The 17,384-nt window shown below is 44.0% G+C and overlaps 1 protein-coding gene across 1 annotated transcript in view; it reads left to right on the top strand.

Annotated features, from left to right (window-relative positions):
- The window catches only part of LOC144688328 (uncharacterized), a 46,578-nt gene that overhangs the window by 25,733 nt on the left and 3,461 nt on the right, over positions 1 to 17,384 (top strand). Inside the window, exons 7-10 of the mRNA XM_078554757.1 lie at positions 2,869 to 3,030; positions 11,186 to 11,325; positions 13,763 to 13,957; positions 16,165 to 16,336. Of these exons, the coding sequence (XP_078410883.1) occupies positions 2,869 to 3,030; positions 11,186 to 11,325; positions 13,763 to 13,957; positions 16,165 to 16,336 (669 nt within the window). The remainder of the gene's footprint in view (positions 1 to 2,868; positions 3,031 to 11,185; positions 11,326 to 13,762; positions 13,958 to 16,164; positions 16,337 to 17,384) is intronic.

The raw sequence follows: 17,384 nt of genomic DNA on the forward strand, positions 1-17,384 counted from the left end.
AATCCACAGCCTTTTGCAGGGAGAGTGTTCCAGTTTTCTACTCCCTTTTGTGTGAAGAAATTATTCCTGACATCACCCCTGAATGGCCCGGCTCGAATTTTAAGGTTCTGCCCACCCCTCCACTCTCCAAGGAAATGGTTTCTCTCTATATACCCTATCGAATCCTTTCATTATCATCAAACACCTCGATTACATCACATCTTAGTCATCTAAACTCAAGTCCAGTCTATATAATCAATCCTCTTTTAACCTTTTGGGCTCTGCTATCATTCTAGTGGATTTGTGTTGCCTCCTTCCCAGGTCAATATCTCCTTCCCGAACTGTGATATCTAGAAGTTACTCCAGATGGGGTCTGAATAAGATTCTACACAACAGAAATATAACTTTCTCCCCTTTTAAATTTCAGGTCCCTTGAGATAACAGCCAACATTTTACTTGCCTTTTGGATCTGTTTTTTTTCCACCTGTGCACTAGCTGCAATTTGTATGGTGTAGGTACACCCACAATGCCCTTAGGGAGGAAGTTGCAGGATTTTGACCCAGTGACAGTGAAGGAGCGGTGATATATTTCCAAGTCAGGATGGTGGTGGCTTGGAAGGGAATTTGCAGGTGGTGGTGTTCCCATATGTCTGCTGCCCTTGTCCTTCTAAGTGGTAGAGGTTGTGGGTTTGGAAGGTGCTGTCAAAGAAGCCTTGGTGAGTTGCTGCAGTGTATCTTGTAGATGATACACACTGCTGCCACTGTGCGTTGATGGTGGAGGGGAGCGAATATTTTGAGGTGGTGGATGGAATGCTGATCAAGTGGGCTGCTTTGTCTTGAAGCTTCTTGAGTGTTGTTGAAGCTGCACTCATCTGGGCAAGTGGGGGAGTCACGCTCCTGACTTGAGCCTTCTTTGCTAATCTCTTATGTGGAAACTCGTCAAATGTTTTCAGGTATACTGCCACCAACCTCAGACACACCCTTACACAACAGGTTTATGGCTTCAATAAAAGTTCAGTTAGATTAATCAGATTTGGCTTATCCATCACAAATCCATATTGGTTCTCTCTGGTGCTGTTTTTCAGATGGTTTATAAAAATATTTTCTTTAGCTATTTCCATTTATTAGTTCTAAAGAGGTTGGAGATGGGGCAAAATGCAAGTTGAACATTCTTAAATTGTCAGCCAAATGGATAGCAAAGTCTGAACACTTTCCAATTGGTTATAGGAAGGTGGATCATCACAAGGATGGACATGTCAGGAGACCTGTAGTGGGAGTGTGGGGTGGGGCATTTGGAGGTGGGTGAGATCATATGATGAGCCCTCCAGGAAATGACCAGCCAGAGTTGGTAACCCTGTGCTGGGCTAATCCGGATCGAACTGCTGTGGGTAGATGCAAAACAATCCATCCTGAAAGGAGAAAGGTGTGTGGGTGACCATTGCTAGAAATGTAATTGGTCAACCTTAATCTGATATAGACAATGCCAAGAGGATTTGACCTTACTCTTGGATCCTGCCTCGTAATCCAGCCCAGGCAGGGAATGGCCTCCATCCTCTCAATGGAAAATAATTGCAGTCATCGACCAAATAGCACTCTTTGCTATTAGTGGAGTATCATAAGAATATTCAAAGACTGGTTACTTTAATCCCCTGAGGCCATTATTGATCATGTTGAATTTAGACTCTTGGCTTCATAAAACAAATTGTTAGAGAAGATTGAGGAAAGGAGCAATGATGTTTTTACATGAAGTCCTTGTATCATGTGTTTGCTGTCCTACATTAGCTCTCAGTCCAGAAAAACCTCAATTTTTAAAATTCTCATCCTTGTTTTCAAATCCCACCACGACCTCATCTCTCCCTACCTCTGCAACCTCCAGTCCCACAGCCCTACGAGGTCTCGGTGAACCTCCAATTTTGGTCTCTTGAGCATCCCCAATTTTAATCCCTCCATATTGGTGGCCTTCAGCTGCTGGGTTCTGGGCTCTGGAATTCCAACCCTAAGCATCTCTGCCCCTTTTCCTCTTTGTCCTCTTTAAAACCAACCTCTTTGACCAAGCTTTTAATCACCTGTCCTAATACTCATTGTCAAATTTTAAATAATAAAGCCCTTGTGAAGTACCCTGGAATTTTTAAAGGCACTCAATAAAATACATGATGTTGTTGCTGCCTCCTATTTACTTTCTGTTATAGGTAATGAGAAAGAGTGGTAGGAAAAATCTGAGAGACAGAATGAAAAAAACAACAAGAGTGGTGGAAGAAGATGGATACTGAAAAGCAGAGCAATGCAGACAGAAGTAGAGTGAGATAAAGACAGGCACAAGCAGAGCAAGATGGAGAGAGAGAGAGAGAGACAGATGCAAAATGAAAGAGCCACACTACTCAGAGAGATAGCAAGGGAGAATGACAAATGGAAAGAGTGAGATACTGACCAACACATAGGCACAGAGAGACAGAGTGAGGAGGAAACAAAGATACACAGACACAAATTGGAAGAGGTACAGAGGCTGGCAGCAGGAAAGAGAGAAATGGGACACAGAGAAAGAGTGAGTCAGACAAACCAAGAGAACAAGAGTGAGAAAGAGACACAAGTGCCCAAATACACATAGAAAGAAAGGTGGAGTAGAGACAGAGAAATATGGAGAGACATTCAGGACAAAAGGAGATGGAGTGACAGGTGGAAAGAGTGCGTCGCCGACAGAAAAACAGAGACAGATCTGGAGTAATAGAGACCGAGCCACAAACATTCAGACTGAGAAAGAGACATGGACATATCTAAATAGGTTCAGAGACTGAGAGAATGAAAGGAAATGGAAAGCATCAACAGTTTGAGATTAACCCTGCACGGTATGGAGACAATGCTAATCCCGTTCCTGTCTGTTTCCTGCCGATAGGCTGTGGCGATTGTTTGTGGATTCCTGGTGGCATTGACGTTTTGTGTTATTGCTTTCTTCGCTCAAAGAGTGCGGCGGAAAATCTGGAATTACGGGAAGCCAAATATCCTCTGGGAAAAAGGTTTTGCTGAAGAAGAGGTGGGACCGAATGTGGAGGAATGGGTAAGCAAGCCTGTGAAGTGTTCCTAGTTCAATTATCGGTCAGTCCTGAGATAGTGAATCTCAGTGGGACAGTTTCAATTGGCTCAGGGTAGAGTTGACTCCCAGAATGAGAAGTTCACAAAGCGACTTGGTTAGGTCGAACTGGGTGTGTTGTGTTCTGCCCAGTCACACCAAAAGGAGAGGTCAGTCGAGATGGATAAATATTGAGATTAAATGGTGGAGAGATAGAGCAGATACCGTGGTGGACGTGCTGAGTCTTGCTATTGGCAGCAAGGGGACATTTAAAGGAATGTTCTCTGTTGGCCAGAATCCAATATTTGACAACTGGTGAATTTCTGGAGTTCTGCTTTAATCCTTTTGGGAATCACAGAATATTTACTCGAACTTTGTCTCACAAGATAAATGGCTGGATAGAGTTCATGATAATACTGAGTATATGAGGAGTAGGGAAGGAGATTTAATGGGTATACAGATTGATAGGGCAGAGCGAACGTGGGCTTTGGAGGAAAGGGGTTGATGGGCCAATTGGACTTTTTCAGTCCATGCTTTTGGAAATTTTGTGCATGAGGCTGCTAATTTATGCTGAATTCTGTTCACCAGGAATGAGTTGAGACCACCTCACCTTTTACTTAGGACCCTTACAGTTGATAGGGGAAGAAAACTTCCATCTTGATTGTGTGATGAATTCAGAGTCAGATCCAAAAGGAGAAAGTACCCTCTCTTATGCCATTGAATCACCCAATACCCAATGTAGAGACTTTTGAACAGAAACATTTATTGGTCTTTGCACCTTGTTCAACTTGAGGACCCAGTAGTAATTTTTTGAAGTCCTTTGTTATTTGAGAACTGGCACGAAGGTCAATGCACAGGGATTGGATTTATCAACTGACGCACACAGGTGAATTTAACCATGCACAAGGACATGCTATCATTTAGGTAAATGATCACCTTGCAGATCCCTATTGTCAACAGGTTACAAAATAGTTTTCCACTCATAAGGGTGAAACTAAAGGCCTTACAACCCTGAAACTGCACACTTCATTCTGGTATCTTTCTAAAGCAATAACTCCTCAGTCAGGGCAGTGGGTGTCTGGAATTCGCTGCCCAAGTTGGTGGTAGAGGCAGAAACATTAAACTCTTTTTAAAAGTACCTAGATCTGCACCTAAAGTGCTGTAAGCTGCAACTGCACCCGCAGGTGCAGGAAGGTGGGATTAGCAAGGGCACCTGGGTGTCCTCGGGCTGGCAAGGACAAGATGGGCCGAATGGCCTCTTCTGTGCTGTAACTTTGCTATGGTTCTAATGGACTGGCATCTCTCATTTTCATTATCTACCATTTCTGAAGTCACTGTTGAAGATATTATTCCACAGCCTCCAGCTGATCCTTTGGTACCTCACCTAGAATAGTGTGTGGATTATTGAACCACCACCACCACAACAATTTACATTCTTATAGTGTCTTTAACATAGTAAAAATGTCTCAAGGTGTTCCACAGGAGCATAAAACGGACAAGGATTCAGACATAAATAAAAACAGGAAATGCAGGAAGTATTCATATCTGGCAGCATCTTTGGAGAGAGAAACAGAGGTAATGTTTCAAAACAAAAAAACAAAAATACCTGGAAAAACTCAGGTCAGACAGCATCTGCGGAGAGGGATACAGTTAATGTTTTGAGTCCGTATGACTCTTCATCAGAACTAAGGTGAAATATAAGCTGGTTTAGGGCGGTGGGGTGGGACAGGTAGAGCTGGATAGAGGGCCAGTGATAGGTGGAGATAACCAAAAGATGTCATAGACAAAAGGACAAAGAGGTCAACACCTCTTTGTCCTTTTGTCTATGACATCTTTTGGTTATCTCCACCTATCACTGGCCCTTTATCCAGCTCTACCTGTCCCACCCCCTCCTTAAACCAGCTTATATTTCACCTCTTCTATTTTTCCTTAGTTCTGATGAAGAGTCATACGGACTCGAAACGTTAACTGTATTCCTCTCCGCAGATGCTGTCAGACCTGCTGAGTTTTTCCAGGTATTTTTGTTTTTGTTTTGGATTTCCAGCATCCGCAGTTTTTTGCTTTTATCTTAGAGGTAATGTTTCAGGTCGTTGATGACCCTTCATTCGAAAGATTGAGACACTGAGCCACATAAGGAGATAATAGGACAGGTGACCAAAAGTTTGGTCAAAGAGGTAGGTTTTAAGGAGCATTTTAAAGGAGGAAAGCAAGGTAAAGAGGCGGAGAGGTTTAGGGAGGGAATTCCAGAGATGTCATGGTGAGCTAGATCCTGTCCCTTGCCTGCTGTCCAGGTATGTACACTTTACGAAAGCCACCGGACATTAGGAGTGCAAAGGTCAGTTGTAATAGCCTAAGCACTGCCCTAGCTGCGATGAGTTCCATTCAAATTGTGGATGGAACCTGGGGTCGTCTTAACCTGTAAGAAAACAGTTGGGCAGTGACAATATCGGCTGAGCAATTTGCCAAACCCCTCCCTACATCCCTGCCTTTTTCCTCTGGCAACCCTCCTCCACCAATCAGATTGAAGCAGCACAGCCGAGAGGTACCCAAGGAGGGTCTCGGACTACAGCGAGGTGAGATGTTTGCCCCACCAGCTTTTTGTTTACTGTTTGGTGCTGCAAGATATTGAATAAGACTTGTGTTGATGGAGCTTGTACGCCCCACGCAATCTTATCATGCTGAGGTGGAATGCCTGCCAATTGCCCCATTATTACACACAGCTCTATTTGCTTTTTGATAAGTTTAGTTTCGGTTCAATTACTCATTAACCTGATTGTTACTTTGGTTTCACTCACTCGCCTCGTAAGTGATTAAATCAATTCCCACTGTTGACCCATATTGTGCCGTTTTAAAATGGTGTCAAAGCACAGAGGCTGTGAGCTGAAAGGTCAGCGAAGAGTTGCAGTTTAACAGCTGCTGTTTAAAAGGTTCTGTCCAGGCCTCCTTTGCCCAGTTTACAGTTCTCCAGTTAACACAAGTTGCTTTCGTTTTAAAGGGTTAAGGCACGTGAGATATCAATGTGCTCAAATAGTAGAAGACGACGAATTAAATCAGGTGGCAGTGACTGGAAGGAAAGTCTGTAGAGTGCTGGAGCTAAGAAAGATTGGGGGAGATGAGTGCTGTAGTTGATAGAATCAGAATGAGTACAGCACAAAGGCTTGTTGTCGCTACCGGAGCGGTTCACCTAGTGCCACTCCCCTGCCTAGTCCCATTGTAAAACTCAACAAAACAACAACTTGCATTTATATATCACCTTTAACTTCATAAAATTTCCCAAGGCGTTTCTCAGCAGCGATTATCAAACAAAATTTGACACTGAACCACGTGGAGATATTAGGGCAAGTGACCATAAGCTTGGCCAAGGGAGATTTTAAGGAATGTCTTAAAGGAGGAAAGAGAAATAGAGAGGTTTAGAGAGGGAATTCCAGAGCTTAGTGCCCAGGAAGCTGAAGGCACTGCTGCCAATGGTGGAGCGATTTAAAATCAGGGATATTCAAAAGTCCAGAATTGGAGAGCACAGAGACCTTGCAGAGCTTTGGGCCAGAGGAGGTTCCAGAGAAAGTAAGGGGGTGGGATTTGAACATAAGGACGAGAATCTCAAAATCGAGCTGTTGTCGGACTGGGTCAGGGTGGTGGATGAATAGGACTTGATGTGAGTTAGGATACATGCAGCAGAGTTTTGGGTGAGCTGAGATTTACAGAGGGTGACTGGTTGGAGACTGGCCAGGTGAGCATTGGAATGATTGAGTTTGGAGATAACAAAAGCCGGCATTAGAATTTCAGCAGAAAATGAGATGAGGCACGGGTGGAGACGGGGAATATTCTAGATGTAGAAGTAGGCGATCTTTGTGATGAAGAGGTTATGGGATCGGAAGCTCAGCTCAGGGTCAAATAGGGCAGCAGGTTTGTGAATAGCTGGCAGGGACCAAAGAATTCCCAATATTTAACTGCAGGAAATTGCCAGTGATCAGAGATTGGATGTCACATGCAGAGAGTTCAGTAGAGATGGTGCTCTCAGCGTACATGTGAAATGTGGATGATGATGCTGGGGGCCATCGCACAGATGAAAAAGAGGAGAATGTTCAAATCTGTTGGGAACATCAGAGAGAATGGTGCAGCAGGAAGGGACAGAAACAGTGAATTAGCTTTATAACACTAAAGGCACTATATAAGTGCAGGGTGTCATTATTGTAGCATCTAATGGCTAATTGGGTGAGGTGCCAGAGAGCAATTGGGGCCATGGATCAGTCCGTGGGGTAGAAGTCAGTTAGCAGCTCTGGGAGTATCCTGCTCCTTTCCAGAGTTCAGGGTCTGAAGCTGAGCCTGATTAGTGTTTGATGTCATATTTCAGTCTTTTTTCTGATCCATTAGGTTTCTAAGGAGGACAGTCCAGCACCTCCGAGCTGATTTGGCTCCTTCAGGCCTGTGCAAGAAGGGTAAACACTGGCTTGGTTGTACATTAATATTCAGTCACTGAATATATCACCTCCAACTCTTAACACACCCTGTTCTAGGGTCCCAAATGGAACTCCTCAATTCAACCCCAATTCCAAAGAATCACTCTGTTCTCAAAGCCACCTAGATTTTGTAACACATATAAACACTATTTACAAATACTAAGGTGACCATGGTTTAGTGGGTAACACTCTTGCCTCTGTGTCAGGTTGTGGATTCATGTCAGAGACTTGAGCACATCACCCAGGCTAACACTCAGTGCAGTACTGAGGGAGGGCTGCACTGTTGGAGTTGCCGTCTTTCAGAATAGGACATTAAACAAGATCCCACCTGCCCCCTCAGGTGGACATAAAATTCCCATGGCACTATTTTGAAGAGGAGCAGGAGAGCTCTCTCCAGTGTCCTGGACAGGATTTATTCCTCACCCAGAGCCGTGAAAACCAGATGATTTGGTCACTATCACATGGCTGTTTGTGGGATCTTGCTTTGTGTAAAATGGTTGCATTACAACAGTGACTACATTTCAGAAAGTATTTCATTGGCACTTTGGGGCTTGCCAAGATTGTGAAAGACACCCAACAATTTTACAATTTGTAAAATTCAAGTTTGATGTCACCCTTCGATCCTGATCTGGGTTACTCTGCAAGACACTTTCCGGGTAGCTACTACCCCATTGGATGGGCCCTGCCTCCGCACCTCAGTTAAATATAATGCCACCAACACAATCACATTCACCCAGCACTGAGCGTCCATCACATATCATGGCGGGGATGAGATTTGGGAAGCTGCATGGTCTATCTAGCCACTGCCATTAGGGTGAGGTTTTCAATCAGTTCAAGGTTAATTGCCCTGCTTTCTTTCAATTGAAGTTTGTCAATTCTCTTCATAATGTTGAACTGTCTCTCCTGTGGGGAAGAGTTTTAAGTCTCAGGACCACAGCTTCACAATGAAGGCACAAGGGGTAAGAAGGACAATCTTATGAGACCCTTTCGTACAAATGGTGGTAAAAATGTGGAATTGGCTTTTGAACCAAGGTGCTGACACTTGAGGATTTTGTGACTGCGATGTGTGATGTTTTTGTTCAGTAAACGTGTCGAAAGATACGAGGTCGAGGTGCAAATCAGCTCTGACCTAATTGATTGGCGGAGCAGGCTCCAGGAGTTGAATGGCCTCCTCCTGTTCCTATCTTTTGTTGAAACATTTCATCCAATAGGGATCGAGAAGAATATGCTTCCAGGGAAGGACCTTTGAAAATGACAGTATAAATAAGATTAAAAGAGAGAAGGTGGGATCGAGGGATATGGGGAAGTGGTGGGCGAATGGGATCGAGGGATATGGGGAAGTAGTGGGCGAATGGGATCGAGGGATATGGGGAAGTGGTGGGCAAGTGGGATCGAGGGATATGGGGAAGTGGTGGGCGAGTGGGATCGAGGGATATGGGGAAGTGGTGGGTGAATGGGATCGAGGGATATGGGGAAGTGGTGGACGAGTGGGATCGAGGGATATGGGGAAGTGGTGGGCGAATGGGATTGAGGGATATGGGGAAGTGGTGGGCGAATGGGATCGAGGGATATGGGGAAGTGGTGGGCAAATGGGATCGAGGGATATGGGGAAGTGGTGGGCGAATGGTATTGAGGATGCGGGGAAAACAAAAGCAAAATACTGTGGATGCTGGAAATCTGAAATAAAAACAGAAAATGCTGGAAATACTCAGTAGGTCTGGCAGCATCTGTGGAGAGAGACAGAGTTAACATATTGGGTCAAGATTACCTTTCTTTGATGTTTACTTTGTTTCTCTCCACAAATGCTGCTCAATTTGGGGAGAATGTGGGTGGGTTGGTATTAAGGATGAGGTGAGAATCTAGCTATGGGTTGGTGGGTGGTAATATGATTAGAATCTCAGGGAGGGCCAGTTTTGTTTTGACTCTCTCACAAAAACGAGTTACAAAACTCACTGAACTCTTTGTCTTGGAGCAATAATCATTCATAGGACTGACCCAAGTCCACACACCAATAAATAACGGCATTATTGTAGAATTAAAACTGTGCTACTCCCCTGAGTTCTGACTTTGATTAATGTTGGGACAATCTCAGGTTAAATCAGCTGATCTTGACTTGGTCAAGAGGAGCCAATTGAGAAAGAGAACAGGGCAAGATTCCTACTCCTGATTGCCCTCAAGTGACACCAGGCTGATGCATACATGGCATGACAACTGGGCTGAGCTGTAAGGCATCATGACGTTGAATAGTCCATTACTAGTCACTGTCTAGTTTCACTTGCAGTAGAGGCCTGCACTTGATTGAGGTACAAGGCGATGGCCAACACTAGAACTGACCCCAGGAGAGAGTTAGGAACAGAGGGAAAGGAAAGTGGCTCATGGAGGGAACACCTTGATTTTAAAATTCTCATGCATGTTTTCAAATCCCTCAATGGCCTCAACCCTCCCTATCTCTGTAACCTCTTCTAGCCTCACAACCCTCTGGAGATATCTCTGCTCTTCCACTTTTGGCCTCTTGCATATCCTCCATTACCATTGCTGTATCATTGGCAGCCGTGCCTTTCGCTGCCTTGGCCCTAACCTCTGGAATTCCCTCCCTAAATTTTTCTGCCTCTTGTTTCCCCCTTCAGGACCTTTTTAAAACTTACCTCTTTCACCAAGCAGTCACCTGTCCAAATATCTCCCTTAGCTGGTTCAGTGTTAGATTTTGTTTGGCAATCGCTCCTCTGGAGCATATTGGAATGTTTTTGTTCCATTAAAGATGCTATGTAAATGCAAGTGGTTTCAGGTATCAATCCAGCTGAGTGCTTGCTTGGCTCAGTGGACAACACTCTCACCTCTGAATCTGATGGTTGTGGGGTCAAGTTTCACTCCAGAGATATTGAACCTATAATCCAGACCAACAGTTAAAGTGCAGTATCACAATGAGTGCTGCACAGTCAGAGGTGCCATCTTTCGAAATGTTAAACCAGGGCTCCTTCTGCTTGTTCCAGTGTTTCAAAGAGTTATTAAAAGGTTCAAGGGCACTGGAGAAGGAGAGCACACGGTGGTCTACTGGTGTCCTGGCCAATGTTCCTCAGTCAAGCAACCCGACCCCAAACAGATTAACTGAACGCTCACTGAGTAAATTGTGGGTGTAACATGCATTGAAATGTGATGAAAAACTGTATAAATACAACCGTCTTTCTCCAGTTTAAATTTTGGTCTGAATTACAGAATGTTCCAGAATAGAAAATGCCATTCATCCCATTAAATCACAAACCACCCAGTCTAATCCCACTCTTCCCCTTTGTTCCCCACACACTTTAATATCTGATCTATCACACTCTACTGCTCACTCCCCATACCCTTTAATACCCTGCCCAGTCTAATCCCACTCTCCTGCTCACTCCCCATACCCTTTAATACCCTGCCCAGTCTAATCCCACTCTCCTGCTCACTCCCCATACCCTTTAATACCCTGCCCAGTCTAATCCCACTCTCCTGCTCACTCCCCATACCCTTTAATACCCTGCCCAGTCTAATCTCACTCATTCCCCATCCATAACCTATCTCCCACTCCTGCTACCTTTCACAATTCATCTTAATCAAAATACAGCAGAATGATTCTGAAGGGGCCATTATGTGAAAGCAATTGAAGGTAAGTGATCTATCAGTCATTCACTCCTTGCATCTTTCTGGTCTTTCAGGTGAAGACTGTTCCAGACGGAGGTCACAATGAAATGGAAGCAGTTCAGTACTTTGATAAACCACCCAACGGTATCAATACGATGAACACCAATGAGTATAATTCACAGCCTATCACATATAATTTGGAAAATCACAATCAGTAAGTGAAAAGTGTGACCAAATGATACAACTAATAATCATGTAGCACAGGAGGAGACCATTCAACCCATCATGCCTGTGCTCACTCTTTGGTAGAGCTATCCAGTTAATCCTACTTCAACGCTTTTTCCCCACAGCCCTGCATATTATTTCCCCTTCAAGTATATATCCAGTTCCCTTTTGAAAGGTATTATTGAATCTGCTCCCACCACCTTTTCAAATCATAACTCATTGCATAAAGGAAATTTGCCCTCATCTCGTCTCTGTTCCTTTAACACGAGGTGTTATAATTGAGTGGGATGGATGGTGAGGGCAAGACTTTGGATAGTTAGTTACGAGGATGAAATTTTAACCTAAGCTTACCTTGCAGGACACTGATGGGTTTGGTTTGGCAACTAGTCTTATACCTGCCCGATTTTTACTCTCCATTGGAAACACTTTCTCATTTATTCAATCAGAACCCCTCATGATTTTGAACACCTCTATCAAATCCCCCCTTAACCTTCTCTGCTCTAAGGAGAACAATCCCAGCTTCTCCAGTGTCTCCACATTAACTGAAGCCCTTCATCCCTGGTACCAGTCTAGTAAATCTCCTCCACAACCTCTCCAAGGCCTTGATATCCTTCCTAATGTGCGATGTCCAGAATTGACCACAATACTCTGCCAAGGATCCCAAATGCTTTTTTAACTGTGCGCGTGCACGCGTGCATTTCTCTGAATTAAATTTCATCTGTTTCCGGCACGTCCACAGCCTCCTGAAGTCTATTACTACCCTCAACACTCTTTGTTACGTTTTATAGTTTTGTGTCATCTGCAAACTTTGAAATTATGTCCTGTATATCAAAGTCCACATCATCATTAAACATTAAAAAGAGCAGTGGTCTCAACACTGCCCCTGGGGAGGTGTGGGTGATTAACCAGATGCAGTTACAGCTTGTTGATATAAGGACATTACATTAGAAGGACATGATTAAGATATAAAAAGATTCAAGAGCTCCTGGGGACTTTTGAGCTAGGCTTACTGAGGCTAGAGTAAGCAGTCGAGATGACTCCTGAAGAAATCCTTGGTATGTGAGTCGATTGGTGCCTTTATATCATGTACACTTAATATAAGAGCTTATATTTTACTAACTCATTGACATGGTTTAATAAAGAAGGTTAGACTGATGCTTCAATGTTTCCTCAAATTAATATTAGAATTAGAGAATGTATGATATCCTATATTATATCAACTGTTTACAATTTATTCAATGACTTGGATGAAGTCAATGTATGGTTGCTAAATTTGCTGATGATACAAAGGTAGGTAGGAAAGTAAGTTGTGAAGAGGATATAAGGAGTCTGCAAAGGGATATAGACAGGTTAAGGGACTGGACAAAAATTTGGCAAATGGAGTATAATCTGGGAAAATGTGAACTTGTCCACTTTGGCTGGAAGAATAGAAAAGTAGCATATTATTTAAGTGGGGAGAGATTGCAGAACTCTGATACAGAGGGATCTGGGTGTCCTGGTACATGAACCTCAAAAAGTTACATGTAGGTACAGCAAGTGATTAGGAAGACAAATGGAATGTTGTTGTTTATTGCAAGGGGAATGGAACATAAAAGTAGAGAAGTTTTGCTCGGGTTATACAGTGCATTGGTGAGACCACATCTTGAGTACTGTGTACAGTTTTGGTCTCCTTACTTAAGAAGGCGTTGGAAGCAGTTCAGAGAAAGGTCACTTAGCTAATTCATGAGATGAAGGTGTTATGTTATGAGGACAGGTTGGGCCTATACTGATTGGAGTTCAGAAGAATGAGAGGTAATCTCATTGAAACATAAGATCCTGAGGGGACTTGATAGGATAGATACTGGGAGGATGTTTCCTCTTGTGGGAGAGACTAGAACTAGGGGACAGAGTTTTAAAAATAAGGGCCTCATTTAAGACACAGATGAGAATTTTTTCTCTCTGAATGTTGTTAGTCTGTGAGATTCTGTTCCCCAGAGACTAATGGAGACTGGGTCATTGAGTATTTTTAAGGCCGAGTGAGATAGATCCTTGATTGACAAGGGAGTCAAAGGGTATAGGGGGTAGACAGGAAAGTAGAGTTGAGGCCACAATCCGATCAGCCATGATCTTATCAAATAGCAGAGCAGGCTCAAGGGGCCAAATGGCCAACTCCTGCTACTAATTCATATGTTCGTATAATACCTCCATTAAGGGGAATGGGGATCTATAACCGTTCTGTATAAATCTAACCTGGGTCTCAGCAAGCAGGCCACACATTCAGAAGCAGAGAACACTAACAAGAACGAGTCTTGGTGTAGACTCTTTACTTCTGTAGCGTCTCTAATGGGGTATTATAGTATAGGACTAGTCATAATCTTTACCCTGGGAAACATTGCCTGTGTTTATGAAAACCAGTGACGATTTTATTGTTTGATCTTGGTTGCCAGGTACCATCCTGCCTCCTACCCCTCAAGGAACTTCAACTCGACTCCATCTGAAGACACAGTGAAGAAGCTTCCAGCCAGTCGAAGGAAGAGAAGGAGACGACGTGGCAGGTCTGATGTGGAGGAATCTCAATACGAAACTGATTACACAACAGGAGCAGAATCCTGCGATGACATGGATGATGCGGAATGGGACAGGTAGGCTGCAGATTCTTATAGGAACAGGAGAAGGCCATTCAGCCCATTGAGCCTGCTTCACTATCCAATATGATCATGGCTAATCAAACACTTCAATGCCTTTTACCCACGCTATTCCCATAACCCTTTACGTTATTGTTAATCAGAAATCCGTCAATCTCTACCTTAAACACACTCAATGACTGAGCTTCCATGGCCCTCTGGGGTAGAGAATTCCAAAGATGCACAACCCTCTGAGTAAAGAAATTTCTCCTCATCTCACTCCTAAGTGGTTTCCCCCTTATTTTGAAATTGTCCCTGGCTCTAGACTCCCCAACCAGGGGAAACACCTTACCTGCATCTACCCTGTCTATTACTTTAAGTATTTTGTTGGTTTCAATGAGATTACCTCTCATTCTTCGAAACTCTAGAGAATATAGGCCCAGTTTCCCCAATCTCTCTTCATAAGATGGTCCTGGCATTCCGGGAACAAGTTTGGTGAACCTTCATTGGACTCCCCCGATAGCAGTAATATCCTTTCTGAGGTAAGGGGACCAAAACTGCACACAGTACTCCAGGTGCAGTCTAACCAAGCTTCTATACAATTGAAGCAAGACCTCACTACTCCTGGACTCAATTCCTCTTGGGATAAAGGCAACATAGCATTAGCCTTCCTAATAGCCTGCTGCACCTGCATGTTAGCCTTCAGTGACTTATGGACAAGGACACCCAGGTCCCTTTGTGCATCTACACTTTCTAATCTCTTAACATTTAGGAAATACTCTGCACATCTGTTCCTTCTACCAAAGTGGATAACCTCACATTTTCCACATTATATTCCATCTGCCATGTTCTTGCCCACTCACTAAGTGCTGTCCAAATCCTCCTGTAGCTGATTTACATCTTCCTCACAACACACGTTCCCACCTAGCTTTGTATCATCCGTGAACTTGGAAATATTACATTTGGTCCCCACATCCAGACCATTGATATAAATTGTGATCAGCTGGGGCCCAAATACTGATCCTTGTGGTACCCCACTAGTCACAGCCTGCCAGTGTGAGAGTGACCTGTTTATTCCTACTCTGTTTTCTGCCAGTTAACCAATCCTTAATCCATGCCAGTATATTACCTCCTATCCCATGTACTTTTTATTGTATTTTGTGGGGGACTTTATCAAAAGCCTCCTGAAAATCCAAAGGGCCCAGATGTTTCCAGTGTTTCTTTAAGCCTCATCTTGTAGCCATAAAACAGGCTGTTAAACATATGGTCTGTCTCAAGCTGACCCACATGTCTGGCTGTTAACCATATGACAGAAGTTTGCACTTTCACAGCTTGGCTCCGTGGGTAGAAACTCTCACCCCTGAGTCAGAAGGTTTTGAGTTTGAGTTCAGTTCCAGGAACTTGAGCTGTTCATCCAGACCATCACTCCCAGTGCCAGGACTGAGGGAGTACTGCATTGTCAGAGGTGAACCTCTGTGAGACGTTCCCCAAAAACTCATCTGTCCTCTCAGGCGGATGTAAAAGATCCCGAAGCCTCAATTTTTGAAGAAGAGTGGGGGAGTTCTCCCCAGTGTCCTGACCAATATTTATCCCTCGACCATTATCACTAAAACTGATGATCTGACTGTTATCACATTGCTGTTTGTGGGATCTTGTTATGTACACATTGGCTGCTGCATTTCCTACATTACAACAGTGACCACATTTCCAAAAGTACTTCATTGGCTGTAAATTAATTGACATCCTGAGCTCATGAAAGGTGCTATAGAAATGTAAGTTTTTTTTTCCTTTAGAAAGCATCATTCCTTGTGTTGGAGGTTTTTTACCCATGTAAGAAGCTTCATCTTTTTCCAGATAGTGGGTTCTTACCTATATAATTAGCATCATTTCAATAGATTTGCCAACTCTGGACATATTCCTGGAGGAACTCCTGCCTCCAATTTTGAATAGTGGCTGTGGAATCTATTCTACCCTCCCTGAGAGGGCCTCGGATTAACGTCTCACCTGAAAGATGGCACCTCTGACAGTGCAGCACTCTACTGGGACATCCTGGGTTGTGAAAGGCACTAGATAAATGCAAGATCTTCATAATGTTGAGCCTTGCCCCTCCCTTGCTTTGCCTTTTTCCTTATGTATTAAAGCTGCTGGGTGATGGGTGGGGGGGAGAGCTGCTAGCAGTTTTAGACTGGATCGTGTTCTAACCCCATATCATCATGTCTTATCAGCTTGTACCCTCCCATAACCTCTGACCCCATACGACAGGAATACAAATGGGAATTTGATGCTGATCATCGGGAATATAAGCAGCTTTGTGCTGAAATGGACGAAACCAACAATCAGATTAATTTCCTGAGCAAGCGGCTGGACGTCTTGACTGAGGAGGACCCCAGCTATCAGGTAATAACACTGCCCCTCACCCCTTCCCCCTCCCTCATTTCCAGTGTAAGGTGATGGAAGGAGCCAGGAGAGCTCCAGTCTAAATGCTGTAACTCTGGATTGTGTTCTCGATCACCTGGGAACTCCCGCAATCCAACCCCAATCCCAAGTCACTCCGCTCGATGTATTCTCCTATTTCTTTTTGTTGCTTTGTCACTGTTGGAAATCTGAGAGATTGGAAAGGGGGCGACCTCAGTGTTGCTGCTTTGTTGGGGAATAATTCCAAATTCAAGTCACCAAGATCTGCTCATGTCAGCACTTGACATAAATGCAGATCAATGAGGACTTTCTCCCCCAGTCCCTCTGCCCCAGCTGCCCTTCACCCCATATCCCAGGCATTGGGATCATTAGTCCAGTAACATAATAGAAACATAGAAAATAGAAGCAGGAATAGGTCATTTGACCCTTCGAGGCTGCTCCGCCATTCAATATGATCATGGTTGATCCTCTATCTCAACACCATACTCCTGCTCTCTCCCCATACCCCTTGATGCTTTAGTGTCTAGAAATCTATCTATTTCCTCCTTAAATATATTCAGTGACTTGGTCTCCACACCCTTTTATGGTAGAGAATTCCACAGGTTCACCACCCTCGGAGTGAAGAGGTTTCTCCCTCATCTCGGTCTTAAATGGCCTAACCCGTATCCTGAGACTGTGACCCCTTGTTCTAGACCCTCCAGCCAGAGGAAACATCATCCCTGCATCCAGTCTGTCCAGCCCTGTCAGATTCCCTTTCATTCTTCTAAACTCCAGTGAATACAGGCCTATTCGGCCCAATCGCTCCTCGTACAACAATCCTGCCATCCCAGGAATCAGTCTGGTGAATCTTCACTGTGCTCCCTCTATGGCAAATATATCTTTTCTTAGTTAAGGAGACCAAAACTGCACACAATACTCCAGGTCTGGTCTCACCAAGGCTCTGTACAGCTGCAGTAAGACATCCTTGCTCCTGTACTCAAGTCCTCTCGCAATGAAGACAAACATACCGTTTGCCGCCTTAACCGCTTGC

The sequence above is a fragment of the Cetorhinus maximus genome, chromosome 13, assembly GCF_964194155.1.
Source record: "Cetorhinus maximus chromosome 13, sCetMax3.hap1.1, whole genome shotgun sequence".
NCBI lineage: Eukaryota > Metazoa > Chordata > Chondrichthyes > Lamniformes > Cetorhinidae > Cetorhinus > Cetorhinus maximus.